Genomic DNA, 18,625 nt, shown 5'->3' on the forward strand with positions numbered 1-18,625 from the left:
GCTTCTGTGATGACCCCATCCCATCAATCAGGGCGGCGTCATCGGCAGCCGCCACTACAACCACCGTCGGATTAGAAAATAATGCACGAAATTACAAATGTAGTGTCGATAACAATTCTGGATCTGTGAGACAGAAAAACCACCGACCTCCGACCCTCCAGATGAGTTGAGGAGCTCCTGTCAGCTTGTGATGGATTGCTTTGCTTACCGTGACTACGTCTCTGGGCCTATTGTCCCCCACAAATTGCAAACATACAGGAAAATACCTTCACCTGCTTTTTCCTACGCGCCCGCACCCCTTCATCTTCACCCACCCTGCCCCGCCCTTGCATCTCATCCCCTTACCTCATCCCCCTTCCGCCGCTGCTCCTTCTTTCATTCATTTCTTTCCTTTGTACTGCGAGATGCAGAGAGGAAGAGAGGGACGGGGGGAGGCGGGGAGGGAAGGAGAGGGACCTTTTGTTGGCTTTCAGGTGGTTTCACATGAAAAGCCAGAGTACACACCTACGTTGCCGCCACTGACGACCCATGGCGTCTCACTTGCTTCCGCTGAACATACCTGAGTTAGCCTTCAATTGCCCCTGCACGAAGACAGACTGACACATACACTATAGTAAAGGCATCAACAGACATGCACGTGTGCAAAAATAGGCACGCGCTTTTGTTGGTTTTTATCTGGCTTGGATTAGAAAGGTTCAAGGAAGGTGTGAGATGTACAGGGTGAGAAAGAGGGAGGGGGATGGAGCAAGGGAGCGGGGTAAGGAGGTGAGGTGGGATGAAGTGTGTGTATGTTGGAAGGGTGGGAGGGGGTCGATTGCACGGATACTTTCTCTGTTCTCGCCCTGAATGGGCTCTCCTTGCTGCGAGGAGCTCAGGTAGCCTTGTGTGTGTGTGTGTGTGTGCGTGTGTGTGTGTGTGTGTGTGTGTGTGTGTGTGTGTGTGTGCGTGTGTGTGTGTGTGTGTGTGTGTGTGTGTTATTCCCAGGTAGACCATGGTGAGTGCTCTCAAGTTAGTGTCAGGTGTCAGGTAGCTACTTGTCTTTGTGTCTTCAAGGCTGCTGTTGCTTGGAAAGTGTTTACAGCCCAGAGAGGCAGGATGGGGGGAGAGGGGAGGGAGCTCTGGCTTTGATCTGATGCAGACTGTTTGATAGTGTTAGTGTGCGTGTGCGTGTGTGTGTGTGTGTGTGTGTGTGCGATGTAGTGAGTGTGAGAAAAAAGAAGAGAGGCGCACGCAATCTTTTTTCAGTTGCATGAACAAACGCTAACAACTGTTAGCAAGCCCTGAGAATAATTTTATTTGACCTTTCTACCTAAAAAAAAAAGAAGTGTTGTGTGCCACGTGTGCGATTTCTATTGTATTTGTATTGACACACGTGGCTCATTCACCTGAGTGATAATGATGTATAGCATAGCACTACAGAGCAACACACAAACATATGTCAATTCACAGATGTATACCACTACACTTTTCATAAAGGCATTTTTTTTAAAGAATCTATCCAGTTTATTGAGATTCCAACGTTTTTTCACCTTACACAGTACCAGTTAAACTTGTATAGGTAAACTATGTGTTAAGTAACGCTGAAAGTTAAATTACTGATGTTGAGGCGTCAGTAGCAGCTCTGTCTAAAAATACATCGTCACTACTGTGGTTCTTTAGTACTTAATCATTTTTACATCTACAAATGTATGTATTCCCCCTTTTGCCAGAACAGGTGCAATTTCAATAAATATAAAGTATAGACTCTTCTAACATGTGATGTGTCCCATGCATGGTTGTGAGCCAGTTTGTGATTCAAGGCCATAGAGACCAAGAGGAGAGCGAGACAGGCAGAGAAGGAGAGGCCGTAGACCAGGTTTTACAGAACGGCTGTTTTAAGACTTCCCCAAGGCCAGACAATTAAAGAGCATTTAAAAAAAGATGACAGAGCACTGTGCGCAGGAAGGGGTGAGGTGAAGAGCCCAGGGAGTGTTAGCGGGAGTATGAGGAGCATGTGCATGCTTTTGGATACGAGCATGTGTGCCTCTGGGACTGTGTGTGTACATGTGTCCGTAGTGGAGGATCACGCAAGGTGTCGCTCTGAAGGGTCTGCAGATCTCCATGTTTGCATCTGAGACAAATATCATAAAACATCACTTCAAAACAATTCACGCAACATTTTTAAACCGACAATAGACAGCGAGAGCATCAACGCACATTCCACTACAAAGAGGGAGAAAAGCGAGAGCAGAGAGAGAGCATGAAAGAGAGACTATGCGAAGAACAGCTCTGAAAGAACTTTTGTAGGGGCACAACAAAGGCCCCTCAGAAAACACAGTGGCATAGGAATGTTAATTAATTAATGAGGAACTATTCAGCCTACAGAGAATGGTGGAGAAAGAAAGACAGAAGAGATAGAGAGAGAGAGCTTGGGCGGTAGACATTCAACTGTGTGCAGAGACATTTATAACTGTATGGTTTTCATAAAGCATGGTGTGCAGTTATCACTGGTCCATTTTTATGCAACTTTCAAAGACTGTTTGGAGAATTGTACATGTCATACATTCTCATGTTGCATCGTTGTTCTAAACTTTGTACACGTGAGCACACAACATATTGGCGCTGTCTATTGAGAGCCTCAAGACTCAACTTTCCAGGAACGAGGAGAACCTTGTTTTCAACATTGACGACTATGCGTTTTTCCATTAATCCAGAGCGGGTTTGAAAAGATTTTGTGAGCCCAAGTGGTTGTCAAATTTGATTAACTCATTGAAGAACATGTAATCTCTTAAACCATGAAAATCATCAAAACATGATTCATGAGGTGTGATCTAATGTTAACCCCGTTTAGGATGTGTCAAGTATATTAGAATCCTCAATAGGTGCTTTGTTATATTGTCATATGATCTTCTTTCGGGCCAATTAATTATCTCCCTTCACCCAGTTATCTGGCAGTATTTATACTGTGTAGCCATCCTTTGACTTCAGCGTATCAGGAAAAGCACAGATTTGATCTCAGTACAAAAGCTACACAAACAAGAATTAAATGTTTGACTTAAAGAAATTGAGGTTGGATGAGATTATTTTCAAGACACTCAAGAAAAACTGCAAGTGAGCGCACCGACTATGAAATACAGATCTGCTTTAGCCCGAGACAGCTGACACTTCTTTACAAATCCACACTCCTCTCTCTATGGACCGGAGTGTGTGTGTGTGTGTGTGTGTGTGTGTGTGTGTGAAATGGATACGTGAGCTCCTTTGCGCCGGTCACTCATAATCTGTTTTTTTTCTATGAGTGACCCATGTGCGTGCGTGTGGTTGTGCGTGTGGTTGTGCGTGTGTGTGCGATCACGACATTCCAGCAGCAGAAACCTGAGAAGGTGTGACTTACGAGACACTGGATTTGGCTCTTTCTAGGGAATGAGGGGTGCTGAAGTGTCAGAATTCCAATTTCCTCCAAACAGTCACTTCCAGTCACACTCTCACCCGCCGCATCCCTCTCACACAGCCAAACGCAGTCAGACTTATCCCTGAGAGCTTTCTTTTTCATCCTCTCTCTTCCAGCTATAAACACTCTACTTCACTTACTCCCAGTCCCATTTCTAAGGTCCCACACCACTGTGCTGCCACCCCCTTCATCAAACTACACACTCACTATATCTTATCACGTTGAGCTTTTCGGAAAAGTAAAACAAGGGGAAAGGAAGAGAGGGAGAAAGAGAGGGAAGAGTTTGAGGATTGCAGGTCCCTCCCACTTTCCGGAGATGCTCCAGCCCATCCCTAAATTGTGGACCAATGAGGGTGGCTCATTCACAACTCATGAGCTCCTTCTACAATAGGTAAGGAGAGAGAGAGAGAGAGAGAGAGAGAGAGAGAGAGAGAGAGAGAGAGAGAGAGAGAGAGAGAGAGAGAGAGAGAGAGAGAGAGAGAGAGAGAGAGAGAGAGAGAGAGAGAGAGAGAGAGAGAGAGAGAGAGAGAGAGAGAGAGACTGTGTTTGGGGGAGAAAGAGAGCAAGAAAGGAGAGGGCAGAGTGAGAGGGAAGACAGGGAAAAGCAAGAAGTTACAACAACCCCTGGGGATGAAGTGGTGACTGAGAGAGACAGAGAGATGAGGAGATAGGACGTGTGACAGGGACCGATTCACAGAGTGGACAACCTCACCGGGAGAAAAGGACAGTAAGGGGCTTTTGACAGCTGAGTACTTGGAAAAGCAAAGCAACACTGAAACCTCCTCAAAAGACCTGCTCAAAGCTGCCTCTTCCAACATCACAGGGGGGGGGGGGGAAAAGAGAGTGTGACAAGACAGACATCTCTGCAGGTGTAGTTAAAGACAGGTGGACAGCCAGACATGCTGCCGGTGCTTCTGCTTCTCTGTGCGCCTGGAGGAGTTTGGGGGTCCGCCCCCGGAGTGTGGGGGTACGGACGGATCCAGGACCGACAGGGGCCGGTGGCAGCGCTGTGCCCGTCTCCGTGCCATTGTGAAGAAGATGGGATCTTTGTCATGGTGGACTGCTCGGAAATGGGACTATCGTCTGTGCCGACAAACCTCAGCCCTCTCACCACTTACCTGTGAGTACCACATGTTCACAGTTTGGGACTTCCTGGTGTGTTCTCTTGTCCCATTTCCCCGTAACCTTTCCAGCTCCAGGCCTTTCACTTTGTCCTGACCGTTGCTTTGACCCCCTTACCCCCCCTCTCTCCCCTCCCTCCCTCTCCCCTCCCAATCATGCTTTTCTTGTGTTTCTATGTTTTTTTTGCAACTGTCCATCTTGATTGTTCATTCGTAATTGAAAAACAGCTCGTCGAGCTGGAATTCCTCTTTTAAAAACTGAGAAGAAGGCTACAGTCGCTGAGATGCGTGACCAGGAAACAGCAGCAGAATCTGCATGTAGCCTCCACAAAAACAGACCAAGAGGGAACATGTGTGTGTGTTGACCACTATGGCAAAATTACTGGACCACTTCTTTCAGTATCAGGTTTCTGAGCACCAACTGGAGACCCAGCGTGAGTGTGTGAGTGTGTGTGCGTGTGTGTGCGTGTGTCTCATTGTGTACATATATGCAAGTACGTTTGTGTGTGAAACAGAGATGTCTACATCTGAGTGAAGTTTAATGACTATGTCATGTTACTTATTTGTATCTCACTATTGTTTGATACCAAAATAGTGAAAGAGAGACACATTAATGTGGCAGAAATGATAAAATTCAGTTGTTTTGCTTGATAACATTTCTGTTTGAGGGATGTTGTTTCCGTCCTTTAACCGAATATCTGATACTTGATGATGTCTTTGAAAGTCTGGCTGGATAAAAAAGGCTGTAACTACAATTAGAAACATTATAATTGACATTACTTATTTATAACTTTTGCTAAAAAGAGTTGCAGGAATTAGGCCCACTTTAACACCAGGCCTTTTTTTTAAGGAGCAATAAGAGAGTCTTAAGACTTATATCATGTATTAGACAGCAGATCTGACCAGTTTCTTCCAACACCCTGCTCTGGCTTGAAGCCAGATCTTTCACATTTCTCCACTAAGTAAAATACTCTGAGGACAGATTAGAGACACTTTGTGATACCTGATATTGAAGTCAAATGCAGGAAAACAGGGTGTCATAGAGAAGTTGCTCACTAGGGGCTCTACAAGTATTGCACGAGTGGAGGGACTGGATTTAGATCGAGGGAGGAAAGAGGCACAGTTTATGTAGAGAACGACTCTAAAAGAGACACAGATAGTTGAGCCATGCCTGTGACGGCCAGATTTCACTGAATTCTTCAAGAGATAAAACATGTAGAGCTTATAGAAGTGCAATACAGTCTCTAACTCCATCCAGGAATCCTTCTACCTATGAAAACATCGGTGGGGTTGGCCCAACAGATATACACACAAACACACTCATTCCCTACAAATACAGAGTAATTGCTCATTTCCCCCTTGTTACCTAACAGTGGAACTGGACCAATTAGTGAGTTTGGGGGCTGATTTAGAATAAGATAAATAAACTCAGAGACCAACCGCACATGCCCACACACACAGTGACACCCAACCCCCCCCCCCCCACACACACACACACACACACAACTGCAGAGTGAGGAAAAGGGAATGTGGGACAGCAGGAGAGATGCCGTAACAAATTAAGATAAGGGAATCACAGGTTTCTCTTATGCCTCGCTGATGTAAAATCATCAAACACAGACAAAGCAGCCTCCCCTTCTTAACCCTGCCTACATGCTCTCTCTCTCACACACGCACACACACACACACACACGCCTGCACACACACGGCAGGCTACAGTTTCTCATTGCGTCCTGGAGTATGAAAGGTTACAACAGCGGAGAGCTGGTCCAAACCCCACCAGGATCAGTCGAACTGTCCAGCACGCCCCGCTGTGCTGCGGAGGCTGGATTAGCCTCCCAGCACATACTGTAGGCTGTCGAGGTCACAGGGATTTGCTTGGGAACAGTCCACATTACAAACCACATCCACACAATGCTGTGAAAGTATATGACATCATTCACCCGTGTCATCGGAGAGCTCTTCAAAGTGAGCTCAACTGTTCATGCTATAGTGGCCGAGAGGGCAATCCAGGCTGTGCATGATTCACTCCGCTCTGGACCAGCCCGCTTCATAAAGGCAGACACATAATGAGAAACAAGTTACACTGAAACGTTAGCAACGCTGAGGCCAATACAGGTTGACTCAGAGGAATGTAAAGGTGCTCCGAGCAGAGTGGGTAAAGATTTATGACAATAATCGTTTCCGTGGGCAACACTTGAAATGAGCTGTCATGTGAGAAGCTTCCAAAGACCTCTTTGATATCAGATGAGAGAGGAAAGACAGTGCCCAGGGGTGTGTTTGTCTGTGTGGGTGTGTTTGCAAGCGTGTGGAGTTTGAGAACACTCCGTACAGTATGTACATCGGGGATCGGGGCTGTTTTCTGTGTAGCTGCAAGTGAGGTAGCTTGTGACGTGAGATGGCTTCAGAGGGACACCATAAGAACCTGTCTGGTACAAAAGGCTTGCGGGGAGCAGGTTGATGGAGTGATCGACATAGGGAATACATATTCATGGCAAATATGTACTTATATTGTTGAAAATAATTCATAAATTGATGATACTGTACATAGACTGTTTCTAAGGTTGTCAGGTGTACATGTTCCTTTAGTGGGCATCAGTGGGTGCATGTGTGAGGAAGAGGAAAATAGTGTGTGTGGGTCCTGGTCTGGTCTGTGATGGACTCGAGCAGCGATTAGGTGATGCTTTGTGGGAGCGGCGAGCGTGGTGAACTTCTAACAGTATGTTGGCCGAGGACAAGAAACCACAGCTAGTGCATTACTCGACAGATGAAAACTAAGGACTGTGTGTGTGTGTGTGTGTGCGTGTGTGTGTGTGAGTGTGTGTGTTTGTGTGCAAAGACCACCCAGACTGCCAAAGTTTTTTTTTTCTACAAAGTGGAAGTGAAGCAAGTGGAACAAAAATGGAGAGGGAAAATGAAGAACTGGGGTGAACATTGATGAGGAAAAGGGGACAAAGAAATGTGTTTTTGAAGATTTTGAAGGTTAAGCAGGCATGCACATGCACACACGCACACAGACACACACAAACACAGGGGACAACATCCTGCCCCTTTATGCTGGCCGTGACTGTACCAGTCGTGTGCGTGTCATTTAGCCATTATGTTGATGGAATGATTCCTATCACGAGTGACCGGGGTCACACTGTAAACATCATGTCTGAGAGAGAGAGAGGGAGAGAGAGAGAGAGAGAGAGAGAGAGAGAGAGAGAGAGAGAGAGAGAATATGTTAGAGATGAAGGAAGAGAGGATTTGTTAGGAAATTATTCACGAAAATAAGAAAATTTCCGGAAAAAAAGACAACTTTTGTGTTTGTGTGTGTGTGTGTGTGTGTGTGTGTGTGTGTGTGTGTGTGTGTGTGTGTGTGTGTGTGTGTTGTCAGTGGAGGGTTCTCTATTTAGCAGCTATCAGCTCCAGCATCAGTGTCCTGGCTCCAGACGTCGGCCCCCCCGCCCCGCCTCAACTGAACGATACTGCCCTCCCTCTCTTTCACTATGTCTGTCCTTCCTTCCTCCCCCATCTCACCTGTTTCCCCGAGCCTCCTCTTTTAGATAGAACACTAATTCATACGTTATGTTCTTGAGTGTGTGCACGTGTGAGCGTGTGTGTGTGTCTTCAAGTCAGGTGTTAAAGCTGGCCCTGCAGCACTAAATGAAAATGTACAATCATTGCTGTGCAATGTGCTTTTATAACATCTAAATGAATGCTTATAGGTCAGGGCAGCAGATGAAAGTGAAGGGTGTGTACCCAACCCAAATGGTAAATGTTTTCAAGGTGTTTTTGTGTGTGTGTGTGAGTGTGTGTCTGTTGGTTGAAGGAGGAGGTGCTTTGGCGACAAGCCAACTAACTAGCAGCTGTGATCAGAGTTGGGGAGAAGAGTTAAAGGCATAAGAAAGAGAAAGAACACATTGACATCAGGGCTGGCTATCGATATTATATCGGTATCATGATACGATGATATGAGATGAGATATCTTCTTAGATTTTGGATATTTCATGAGAGCATTTTTGTTTTCTTGGTTTGAAAAATGCACTATAGTTGTGATGTAGTTTTCTGAACTTGCCAGACTTTGTAGGTTTTCTATCCAGTCATTAGTCATTATAGCCAAATTACTGACGTCTCATTGTGTAAATCTTAGTGAAAGCAGCAATGGTTAAAACTCTAGACATGATCTTAACAATATTGATATAAAAAATTATTGCGATTGATTTTCTCCATATCACCCAGCGAGTGATACTTTGTGAATAGATGACATGTCATCAAATAGATTACATGTCATCAAAGCTAATCAATTCACAAAGTACTTCCTTTCTCCATTCCCTCCCCTACTACTTTGTTTCTTCCTTCTTTGATGGAAACTTGAAATGTTTGCCTCAGGTGCCAACTCTTCAGCTCTCTCCTAGATTCCCTGGAGGCCCAGCAGTGAACACCAGCAGAAAAAGCAGCTTCGGCCTTCAACGAAAGTGATATTTATGCCAGAAGGGTGTTAGAGAGAAGGGATAGGCAGTTAGCGCTGGATAGTGCTGCGGTTTGTGGTTCCCTGAGAGCAACCTGGGAGGCTTTTAAATGTCGCCCAGGGACAGACGGCAGGTAGGCAGGTAGAGGACAACAATGGAAACAATGACGATTCCCTCAGGAGCGGCAGGCAGAGAAGACACAGAGGCCATAGTGTGCTCTACCGCTCCATATCCTGTCCTTTAGAAAAAAGCAGAAAGCAATCACGACACAAGATCTTAAAAGGAACTAGGGTGGAGATCGGGGAAGTAAAGTGGGGAATATGTTTGGAGAGCATGTGCACAGCATGCATGTCGACTAAACACAATCGTGGTTACTATTTGTTGGGGTCAGACCTGTGCCAACCGACTAAATATGTAAATCTGTATGTTCCGTGTGATAGCAGCATGACACGAGTATGACACAGGACCTAGGAATGTGCTTGGTGCGACGTGTGGTTGAGGGGTGAAGGGCTGCTTCTGACTGAGAGGATTCAGAATGTCTGCATGGCCCAGATTCCTATTCAGCCCCTTCCCAACCCTGGGAATCCATGGGAATGTTTGTGAGTGTGTGCGTGTGTGTGTGCATGAGTCTGTGCAAGTGCACGAGCCCTCTCTTTACCAATACAGAGAAGGCATTGTCCAATCCTGGGCCAGGCCACGACAAATGTCCCTAACTGTTTGAGTGTGTGCACATGCATATACAGTACATATGTGCATTCATGACCTGCCACTTTGCGAGCTGTCATTTATATCAGTGTATGTGGCTCAGGTTAGATAACACATGCATGTAACTACTTATGTGTGTTTGTGTATGAGGGGGCCGATTGGTTTAAACCAAATTCAGGATTTGATTCCTCCGGAAAGGTTGTTCACAGTTTACTGAAGTTCGCTGCGGGCGAGGCCCTTCATTGCGGTTGTTGCTTTTCAAATTTGAAAGAGAAACAAGATCAGAGCAACCATTACAAATTAAAAATCATGTCGAAATGCATTTCTTTTCTCCCTTCTGTAGAGCCGAGAAATATCTGCAAAAAAACGAATGGAGCGTAACATGACAAAAATAGTGAGCTTGAGACATAAAGGAGGATGTTTCCCTAAGTTGTGATAGCATTGAGTGGAGGACATAGTTGTCCAAGTCCCCCCCTGTTTCTTGATATGAGTCTGTCTGTCTCTGTCTGTCTCTGTCTGCTTATCTGTGTGATCGCCGGCCAGGCCTGCCGACTAAAGTGGTTCATGTTTGGCTGGCAGTGTGCAGGTGATGACTAGTGAGAGCTAATGATACTTAATGCCCTTTTCCAACAATGTACACACACACACACACACACACACACACACATTACACAGAAGGAAATACGTTGCACAAGGATGGATGCATGGATGCATGCTTGCTTGCACACACACACACGCAGCATCAAAGCATCCCTCAGAGCAGCGCTGATACAGCAACGCTAGCAGGGATTAGATCGGGAGAATGGACCACTGGGACAGGAGTTAGCTAACGGGAACAAAGAAGCAATCACAGACACACTTAAATTGCACACAAGTGCACACACCGCAGGGCACACATACACGGAAAGCCAAATGGGGCTACTGCACAGAAGTGTCCAGAAAATGGAAGAATGGAAGTAGAAAAGAGAAGGTGGAGAGATGAATAAAGCTGGGAGAGAAAGACATAACTCTTCAGGATGTATGATGAGGTGAACTGATCTGAATGCAGAAACAGCAGTCAGCTCTCTATGAGGGACTGAGGCAATAGTATAATTCCTGCTAAGACTGGACTTCACAGGTGTATTTTCCATCTGCTGTAAAGAGAGGCTGGAGGGAATTCTGCCACTTCAGAGCCTTTGCAACTGCAGCCAGACTTACTCACGTCTCTATTACATGTCTGAGAAGCAGCAAAAGAGGAAATCTGGAGTTTTTACATGCATGGCAAGAGGCCAAACTAAATCTCTTTAAACCAACAGCAGCCATATGTCTTCATTGGTATGGGGTAAGATTTCATCAAGTGCTGATCTAAGTTCAGGTCTAGATGTTATCCGTGGGTACTGTTAAATATATACGGAGCAGACGAGTTGATCATCTGTGAGCGCAGCAGTAAAAGAGTCGTGAGCCAGGAGTGGATTTGAGCAATCCTCTAACTAGATCCAGTGTCCTCCTGTTTCTGCCATTCAAGCAAATGAAGTCATAATAGAGCCTGACACTAACACTCATCGGGTTTCATCTACTGTTGTATCCACTGCTGAGAATCTGCTGATAATCAGTGTGCAAGAAAGAACACCTCTGTAAGAGATACCTTTTCAGGATGTGTGGAAAAGTGGTGAAATTTGTAACCCTTTTCCACACATCTTTGCCATTATGTTCAACAGATTTCTGTGGCAAAGTGGTCGTCCTATGCTCATGAAACACTTCCTTCATGTGGCCTGAATGTCAGCTTCGATCTATGAAGAAACCGAACACGCCGTCCACGCACGTCATGTAGCAAACATATATGAAAGCCAGACAAAGTGTACACGCCAAAATAACAGATTAGTGGATGGACAGGGCTATGAATGCCTTTTGCTCCCAAAGCTATGTCCTACCCACAACAGCTGCCTGTCAGTGCTGTCCACATGTTGGAGGCAGTTGTATGTTGTGTAGTGCCGACTGTTCCAACACTTCCTGTTCCATTGCTGAAGTGCTTGACCCCCACAACCCACGCCCCACGCCCCCCTCTCCGTCTCATGACAGGGTGTGTGTGGGAGGACAGGGAGCGGACGTAGAGTGCGTACATGTACATGTGTATGTGCAGTATACCAGGGTATAAATAAGTCCCACAGGGAATGACTATGTTTCCCATGACATGGCCTCAGACTAAACAGATATTTTCTCCACCTCGACATCCGCCTGTCATTCTCCCCTAAACCGCAGCGAGCAGAAAAGAGCACAAAACATGGGAAGACAAAAACACAGACGCATCTCCCTTTTCTGTCTCGTTATCTCCTCTTTTCTCTTCCTCCCTCCCTCTCTGTTCTTTTGTAGCCGAGTCCTCCCCGTGGCCCTCCTTATCCAGGTGAAAGACTTCTCCTCGCCCTCTCCTCGCCCTCTCCCTTGCTCTTTGTGGCCCGTGAATGAGAGAATAAGAGAGGGAAAGATAAAGAGAGACTGCCTTCGGACACAAAGGGCAGTGTACCCCTCCCAGGAAGTCTGGGAGGAAGAAAAAAAAAACACATCTTTAGCGGAAGGAGGAGGGGAGGACAGCATTGTACCCTCCTTCCTGACTCTTTGTGTGTGTGTGTGCATGTCTGTGTGTGTGTGTCCGTGAGTGTGTGCAAGCTGTGTGACCATGAGAGGAACTGAATGCCAAAGCAGTCCGTCTATTCAGATTGAAAAAGCTAACACACTTAGACCTCACCCTCACACACAGTACACATCCACATTCCGCCCTCACACACACACACACACGCACGCACACACAGACACACACACACAAACAACCATTTAGCCACTCTTTAAGGCGGCGCCCTAGCATTGACTACCAGTTGCATTGTGTGGAATAAAAGATCCTCTTTCATCGTAGCCTTAACTGTTTCGGAGCGCTAAGCGGAGAGGATCAGACCGAAGACATTACTGTCATAGTTACTGTAAAAGACAGCCAAGGTGTGGCTCAAGCCCCGCTAATGCAGAACTCCTGCCCTCTGGGCAAGGCTTTGGTTGTTGATTTCCACTCAAGATCTATTACTCTAATGTTCCTGATGGATAAGCCGCCTTCAAAGGTGCAGAGATTACTGCCATTACTTGCTGTTGGTTTGGTAAGAGTCTCCACCTGAGCGAGTGAGAAAGGGATTGGAAAGGAGGCAAGAAGTGATTTTGTGTGTGGGGTAGAGAGAGAGAGAGAGAGAGAGAGAGAGAGAGAGAGAGAGAGAGAGAGAGAGAGAGAGAGAGAGAGAGAGAGAGAGAGAGAGAGAAACATCAATCTCAAGAGCAACAATGTTTGTTTGCATGCTTTTTCTGCATTACGTCCGATACCTGCATGGAATTATGAGCTTGAGCAACATGCCGGAAACCTTTTTTTGTTGTCGCTTTTTTGCGTTACTTTGAGACAATGACATTTCACAAAGTGAAATATATCAACTCATCTCCCCTCAGCCTTCTCCCCACAGCTTTGTCTGATCGACACATTTCCCCATTGGTGATAGAAACCGACACCTGACTGCAGATTGCATCCGTCTCATTCACAGGGTGCATTCACTCCTCAGGGTGGTCCGTCGTCCATGCCACCCGGAGCCTGGAGTGTGTCTGAGCGCCTGTGGATGTTTGTCTCATATACAGGTGTTTCTTTTTCATTTGATGTGGCCAGTTGTTTTGAGCTAAATCAGCCAACTCTTGTCAGCTTTCAGTTTAAAAGTGGCTACAACGACGCTAGGGGCACATTCACACCCACACACACACACACACACACACACACTGCCTTTGATCGCAGAGCCGATAGCATACTTCAGTAGTTCTGTTGACGGCGAAGAGGAAATATGATAAATCACATTATTGTAACTACCGGACTGTGTAACCCCACGCTCCAGTTGAAATTTGAAACAGAGATGAGGAGAAAAGAGCGAGTGTGAGTGACAGAGTGGCATAAGAGAGAGGGAGAGAAAGGGCCAAGACTGATGAATGGAAATGTACCTCCGTTTCTTCATGCTTCCGTTCCCCCTTAAGACAAGCTCCTTGCCTTGCTTACTCTATCAATCACAGCTTAAAGTAGTAAAATATCCAGTGATTTACCTTTCTACCTGTGCCAAACGTTCCTCTCTTACATTCACATGCACACAAGCGTACACACTCACACACTCTGGAGAGGAAAGAATAAACGATCTATCAGAGCACATTGTGTATCTGCAAATCACGGAACGATGGAAGGAATTAAAATGGGAAAACAAATTCAAAATGCTGCAACATTGGCCACAATTTCACACACGTTACTGCTTAAACACACACAATTACATGCAGGTACATGAAAATGTAATTGCTCTCCTGGGAAAGAGAAAGAGATCACTGGGGGCTTTGTCAGTCATCCTGCGGGTTCACAGCAGATCGGGATAAAAAGAACAGTTAAGAGGCACATTTGGGATTGTGTTTGTTGAGGGATGAGCACGGGTCTCCATGTCTGCATCCTCTGCTCCGAGAACTGCTCGGGAGTCTTTAGTTCATCATTCAGCGGCAGACAGAGATCAGAGGGGAGGAGACGGCCTGTGTGCCTCTGTCGGTTGAGAGATGTGTTGTCCCGGGAGCAATATCGGGCGGCTGTATGGACGCCGCGATGGCAAAGATGAGCACGCACGGGTTCCCTACCGGCGACTCGCGTGAAAAATAAAGTAAAGAAGCCACTTCCTCTCTGTCCCTCCGACACACAGACATACCCACACAGCAATCTGTCTCCATGCCCCGGCAGCGTTCATGTATGATGTGGTGGAAGCGCAACCAGGGACTGTACCAGTCACGTCTGCCGGCTCACTGGAAAACAATAGGGGTGTGAAAATGAGCGACAGACATCTTACCACACACACACCGCAGTCACCTATAAATGGGGGGAAAATATTGTACTGCACACACACTGCAAATATGTGTGACAGTGTCTGTGTCTGTCTCTCTCTCTCTCTGACACACACACACACACACACACACACACACACACTGGAGGTGCCCATAAAACATAGAACACAGAAACCCCAATTCTAATTGTGTAACTCCCATACACTGCGGAGTCTGCAAAATCTTTAAGTGCTCTCTTACTCATTTATTTTGTGTCCGTTTATTTGCGCTGAAAATATCTGCGCGTCACAGCGCCAGCCGACACAATGCACATGTGGTAGTCATCAATCATAATTATCATGGTTTAAAAAAGCCACAGCTGTTATTTGATTTTAAAAACAAGCCATAGCGCAGCGCCTTCCAACCATACGTCAAGTTGTCAGCGGAGGCCTTGGCCTGCGAAGCAGAAATGTCTCTCTCTCGCTCCGGCTTCCCAACGAGCTTGTTGGAGAGCACAGCAGAGCGGAGCTGCGTTCAACCTTTCCCCATGACTCACCACTGTGTGTCTTTATTTTTAAACATTTTCTCTCTCCATTGCTGTGTGTTTATTCTGTCTAAGTGAGGCCGCTGTTATGGACTTCACACGTTTGTTTATGGCTTATTTAATCAGGACCAGATAATGGAGAGTTGTCTCCAATTTTGTGGCGCATCCCCAGGAGCTGGGCGATGTGTGTGTGTGTGTGTGTGTGTGTGTGTGTGTGTGTGTGTGTGTGTGTCTACGCGTGGGTCTGCATGTGAGTGTGTTGTTATGCTTTAATGATCCCCCAGGATGATCCAATAAAGATTTTTCTCAGAATATTAGTACGGGGACGATGAACAGAATTAAGGTGTGTATTGTTCCTAAGGTCCTATGAGGTAATCGTGTGCTTCCTATGTCATTATATGTGACGTCACTTCGTCTTGATTATGTTAATTTTTGGTTTGCTGTTACTGCTGGCTGTGTCATCTCCATGGCAACTTTGTTATCACTTATATTTACCCTGACGTTAATCAAGCAATAGTGCACGTTAAGTACACTTCATGTTGCATTCGTCCCCAAATTACTCCAAACATGAAGTAAATACTCCACATGACATCACCACGGTACTTTTACTGAGAGGCAAATGTGAGAAAAGAGAGTGATAGATTACACAGTTTTTGTGATTTTCTTACATTTCGGAATTATTATATCACTTGTTGCTTCTTAAAAAAAAAAAATTAATTACGCTGCATTACATTTTGACGAGTGCTGATGTGTACTTAAAAGAACATTTAAAATGTATATTTAGTTAGTTCCTGCAAATATTTAAATATAATCTTATTAGATTATATTACCATGAAATAAAACTATTTTAAAATTGAGCCATAATATTTAAAGGTGACGTGTGGAGGTAAAAAATTGCAACATCATATGTTTTCACACCAAACTGCAGTATGCATATCCATAAAGCTCCAAACCTCCTAAAACATTAGAAAAGCCTTTTCTGATTGTTTCGAAACTTCCATTATGTATTCTGGCTTGTGGTCTCCTTCGTCTCCTCTGGTTTTGGCCCATTGCTCCCTTTTCTTGTGCATTACCACCACCGACTGTCAATATGCATTACCCCGCTCCGCTGCATAGTAAATGTGCATAATGCCTATATCGGTCTGACAACAAAAACGTCTCTGGGGGTGAGGGGCTGTATTTTTAGGGGTCCGATGTAGCCATCGGATATCCAGGCCAAGACTTCCTTTTCCCCTGCGCTGCTCGTTGTTTACGGTCCGATTAGGAACTTGACCTACAAGACTTGAGTGGGAGTTGAAAGACAACGTGGACAACCGGATTGTTTGACGAGCTAATTAAAAAAAAACTAAATCATCGTCAGACGATAGCTAGTGGGTTCCAAGATATGTTTGCTCTCCACGTGGACGATTTACCTGCATTTGACCGAAGCCCTCTCGAACGTGATTGGTCAAATCTCTTCAGACTACAGAAGGAATCACGCTGCTGTTGCCTACAGGTATCTGTTCGTATGGTAGTTGCCTATCAAAACACAAGATGCAGACAATACAGAGACATGCTATTTAAAACAAAACCCCAAAGCTGAGGCCAGGAATTGTGATGTGGAATATTCATGTGCTGTTATATTCTGTTACAGACAAAAGCAACCATTTTCCCCTCAACACTGATTGAAAGCATCCGCCCTGCCAATTTGTCCAAGACCCTGAGAAACACCTTGAACCCCTCTATCTGCAGCCAGACCTCCCAGGAAGGGCCAGGAAATTCCTATGAACATGCCAAAAATGATGCTTTCATGGGGAAAATATTAAATATCAGCAGAGGCTGCACACTGTAAATATCTGACCTAAAAAACATCTCAAAGCAAAAAGACACAGTTAACGTTGCAAGCGAACACACCTCATCCTCACTGACAATGGGAGTTCATCCTCGACGGGGCACCAAACTCTTGGTATCCTGAATTTGTCTCGTCACAACTGCTAAATATTGCCATGCGGTGCTTTTTCCACACCGTCCCTGAAGCTGAATATAGATCACGCCTGCGGAGAGATTCAGCCAGCACCCCCGTCAGCTTGGCTGACTTGACAAACAAATACCCAGTGTGTCAAAACTCCCAACTGCAAAGGGCTTCTGAGAGCACGGTTTACACTTGCTAGCCCGGTGGTCTGGCTTTATGAGCAATGGTTAGTGTCATACACACACACACAGACACACGCACATACAGGCCTCACTTTTGAAGACTCTTGCGAGACCCCAAGGGCTGTGAAAGCAAAGAAGGGGTGACGTAGCACCTCCGTGCTTTCATTGTGTTTATCAAAGAGATGACCTTACATGACTCAGGCCACAAGGTTATGTATGTTTTCTACCACAGGCTGACACATAAGTTGTCCTCATACCGTCCCAAGTGTAGAAAAGAAGGTTACGTGTGTGTGTGTGTGTGTGTGTGTGTGTGTGTGTGTGTGTGTGTGTGTGTGTGTGTGTGTGTGCGTTGAGGGAGCGAGTGTGCGAGTGTGCATGCATGTTGTATTGGAGCATCCTGCACCTCTCCCTCTTTGACCGCAACGCAGCTGCGTCAACACTCACCCCTCAGCACACCCTCTCACGTCAGCGTGTGTGTGTGTGTGTGTGTGTGTGTGTGTGTGTCAGAGACGCAGAGAAATGGAGTGTGTCTATGTTGCAGCCATGAACAAAAGGAAAAGGAAGTGGTCTCCTGAGAAACCCAAAGAGGAAAAAAGAAGAGGAGAGAGCGATAGATAGATATGGTGGGAGGCTGAGGGGTCAGATCTGAGAGAAGGTAGAGTGAGACATCTGGAAATGAGAAAGAGTCACTGGGACGAGAAGGAAATTACAGCTGCCCAACAATGAATCATTGGGGGAAATTTCTCTTCTACGTCTCCCTCTCCTCCCTCTCGTCCTCAAACCTCTCTACCTAACCTTCTAACCTCTCTGTATACTACTCCCCAGTCTTGATGATTGATCGTCATGTGAAAACCACGTTTTAATCATTTGTAATTTAAGAGCACATACACGCAACATTGATGAGGTACACATTGATTAATACTTTGATACTCATGTTTCCCCTTTTTTTTGTTATCTCTCTAGGGATCTCAGCATGAACAACATCAGTGAGATCCAGCCCAGAGCCTTCCACCGACTGCACCTGTTATCAGAACTGTGAGTACAAAATCATTCAGCTCACATATAATTGATGAAACTCCATCATCACAACTCACACATGACAAGAAACAGCCGTGCTCTGAACCACTGATACGCACAGGCCGAGTAGGGATTGATGACTCTGGCCTGCCTCTGATCTCTCCTACCAAGAAAGTGCCTGCAGATATATATGAGTAGATCCTGGGATGGCTGCACAAAAGAGGGAGGCGAATATAACCTGATATTCACTCAGGGTGAATATATAGTTCTTAAAGTGTTCAGAGAGCAGGTTCTATGCTCAGCATCCAAGCCTCCTCCTCACTTTGTTTCAGCTGGACAGCTCAGCAGGAGCAGTGCACACAGACATCAGCATCTGCCAAACACCTCG

The 18,625-nt window shown here is 45.7% G+C and overlaps 1 protein-coding gene across 1 annotated transcript in view; it reads left to right on the forward strand.

Moving 5' to 3' along the window:
* The first annotated feature begins 4,317 nt into the window (after positions 1-4,317).
* The window catches only part of LOC137800507 (leucine-rich repeat-containing G-protein coupled receptor 6), a 35,720-nt gene continuing 21,412 nt past the window's right edge, over positions 4,318-18,625 (forward strand). Inside the window, exons 1-2 of the mRNA XM_068597736.1 lie at positions 4,318-4,547; positions 18,184-18,255. Of these exons, the coding sequence (XP_068453837.1) occupies positions 4,327-4,547; positions 18,184-18,255 (293 nt within the window). The 5' untranslated portion in view covers positions 4,318-4,326. The remainder of the gene's footprint in view (positions 4,548-18,183; positions 18,256-18,625) is intronic.

The sequence above is a fragment of the Clinocottus analis genome, unplaced genomic scaffold (genome assembly GCF_023055335.1).
Source record: "Clinocottus analis isolate CAN_PGR_092001 unplaced genomic scaffold, fCliAna1.0.p SCAF_4, whole genome shotgun sequence".
Classification (NCBI taxonomy): Eukaryota; Metazoa; Chordata; class Actinopteri; order Perciformes; family Cottidae; genus Clinocottus; species Clinocottus analis.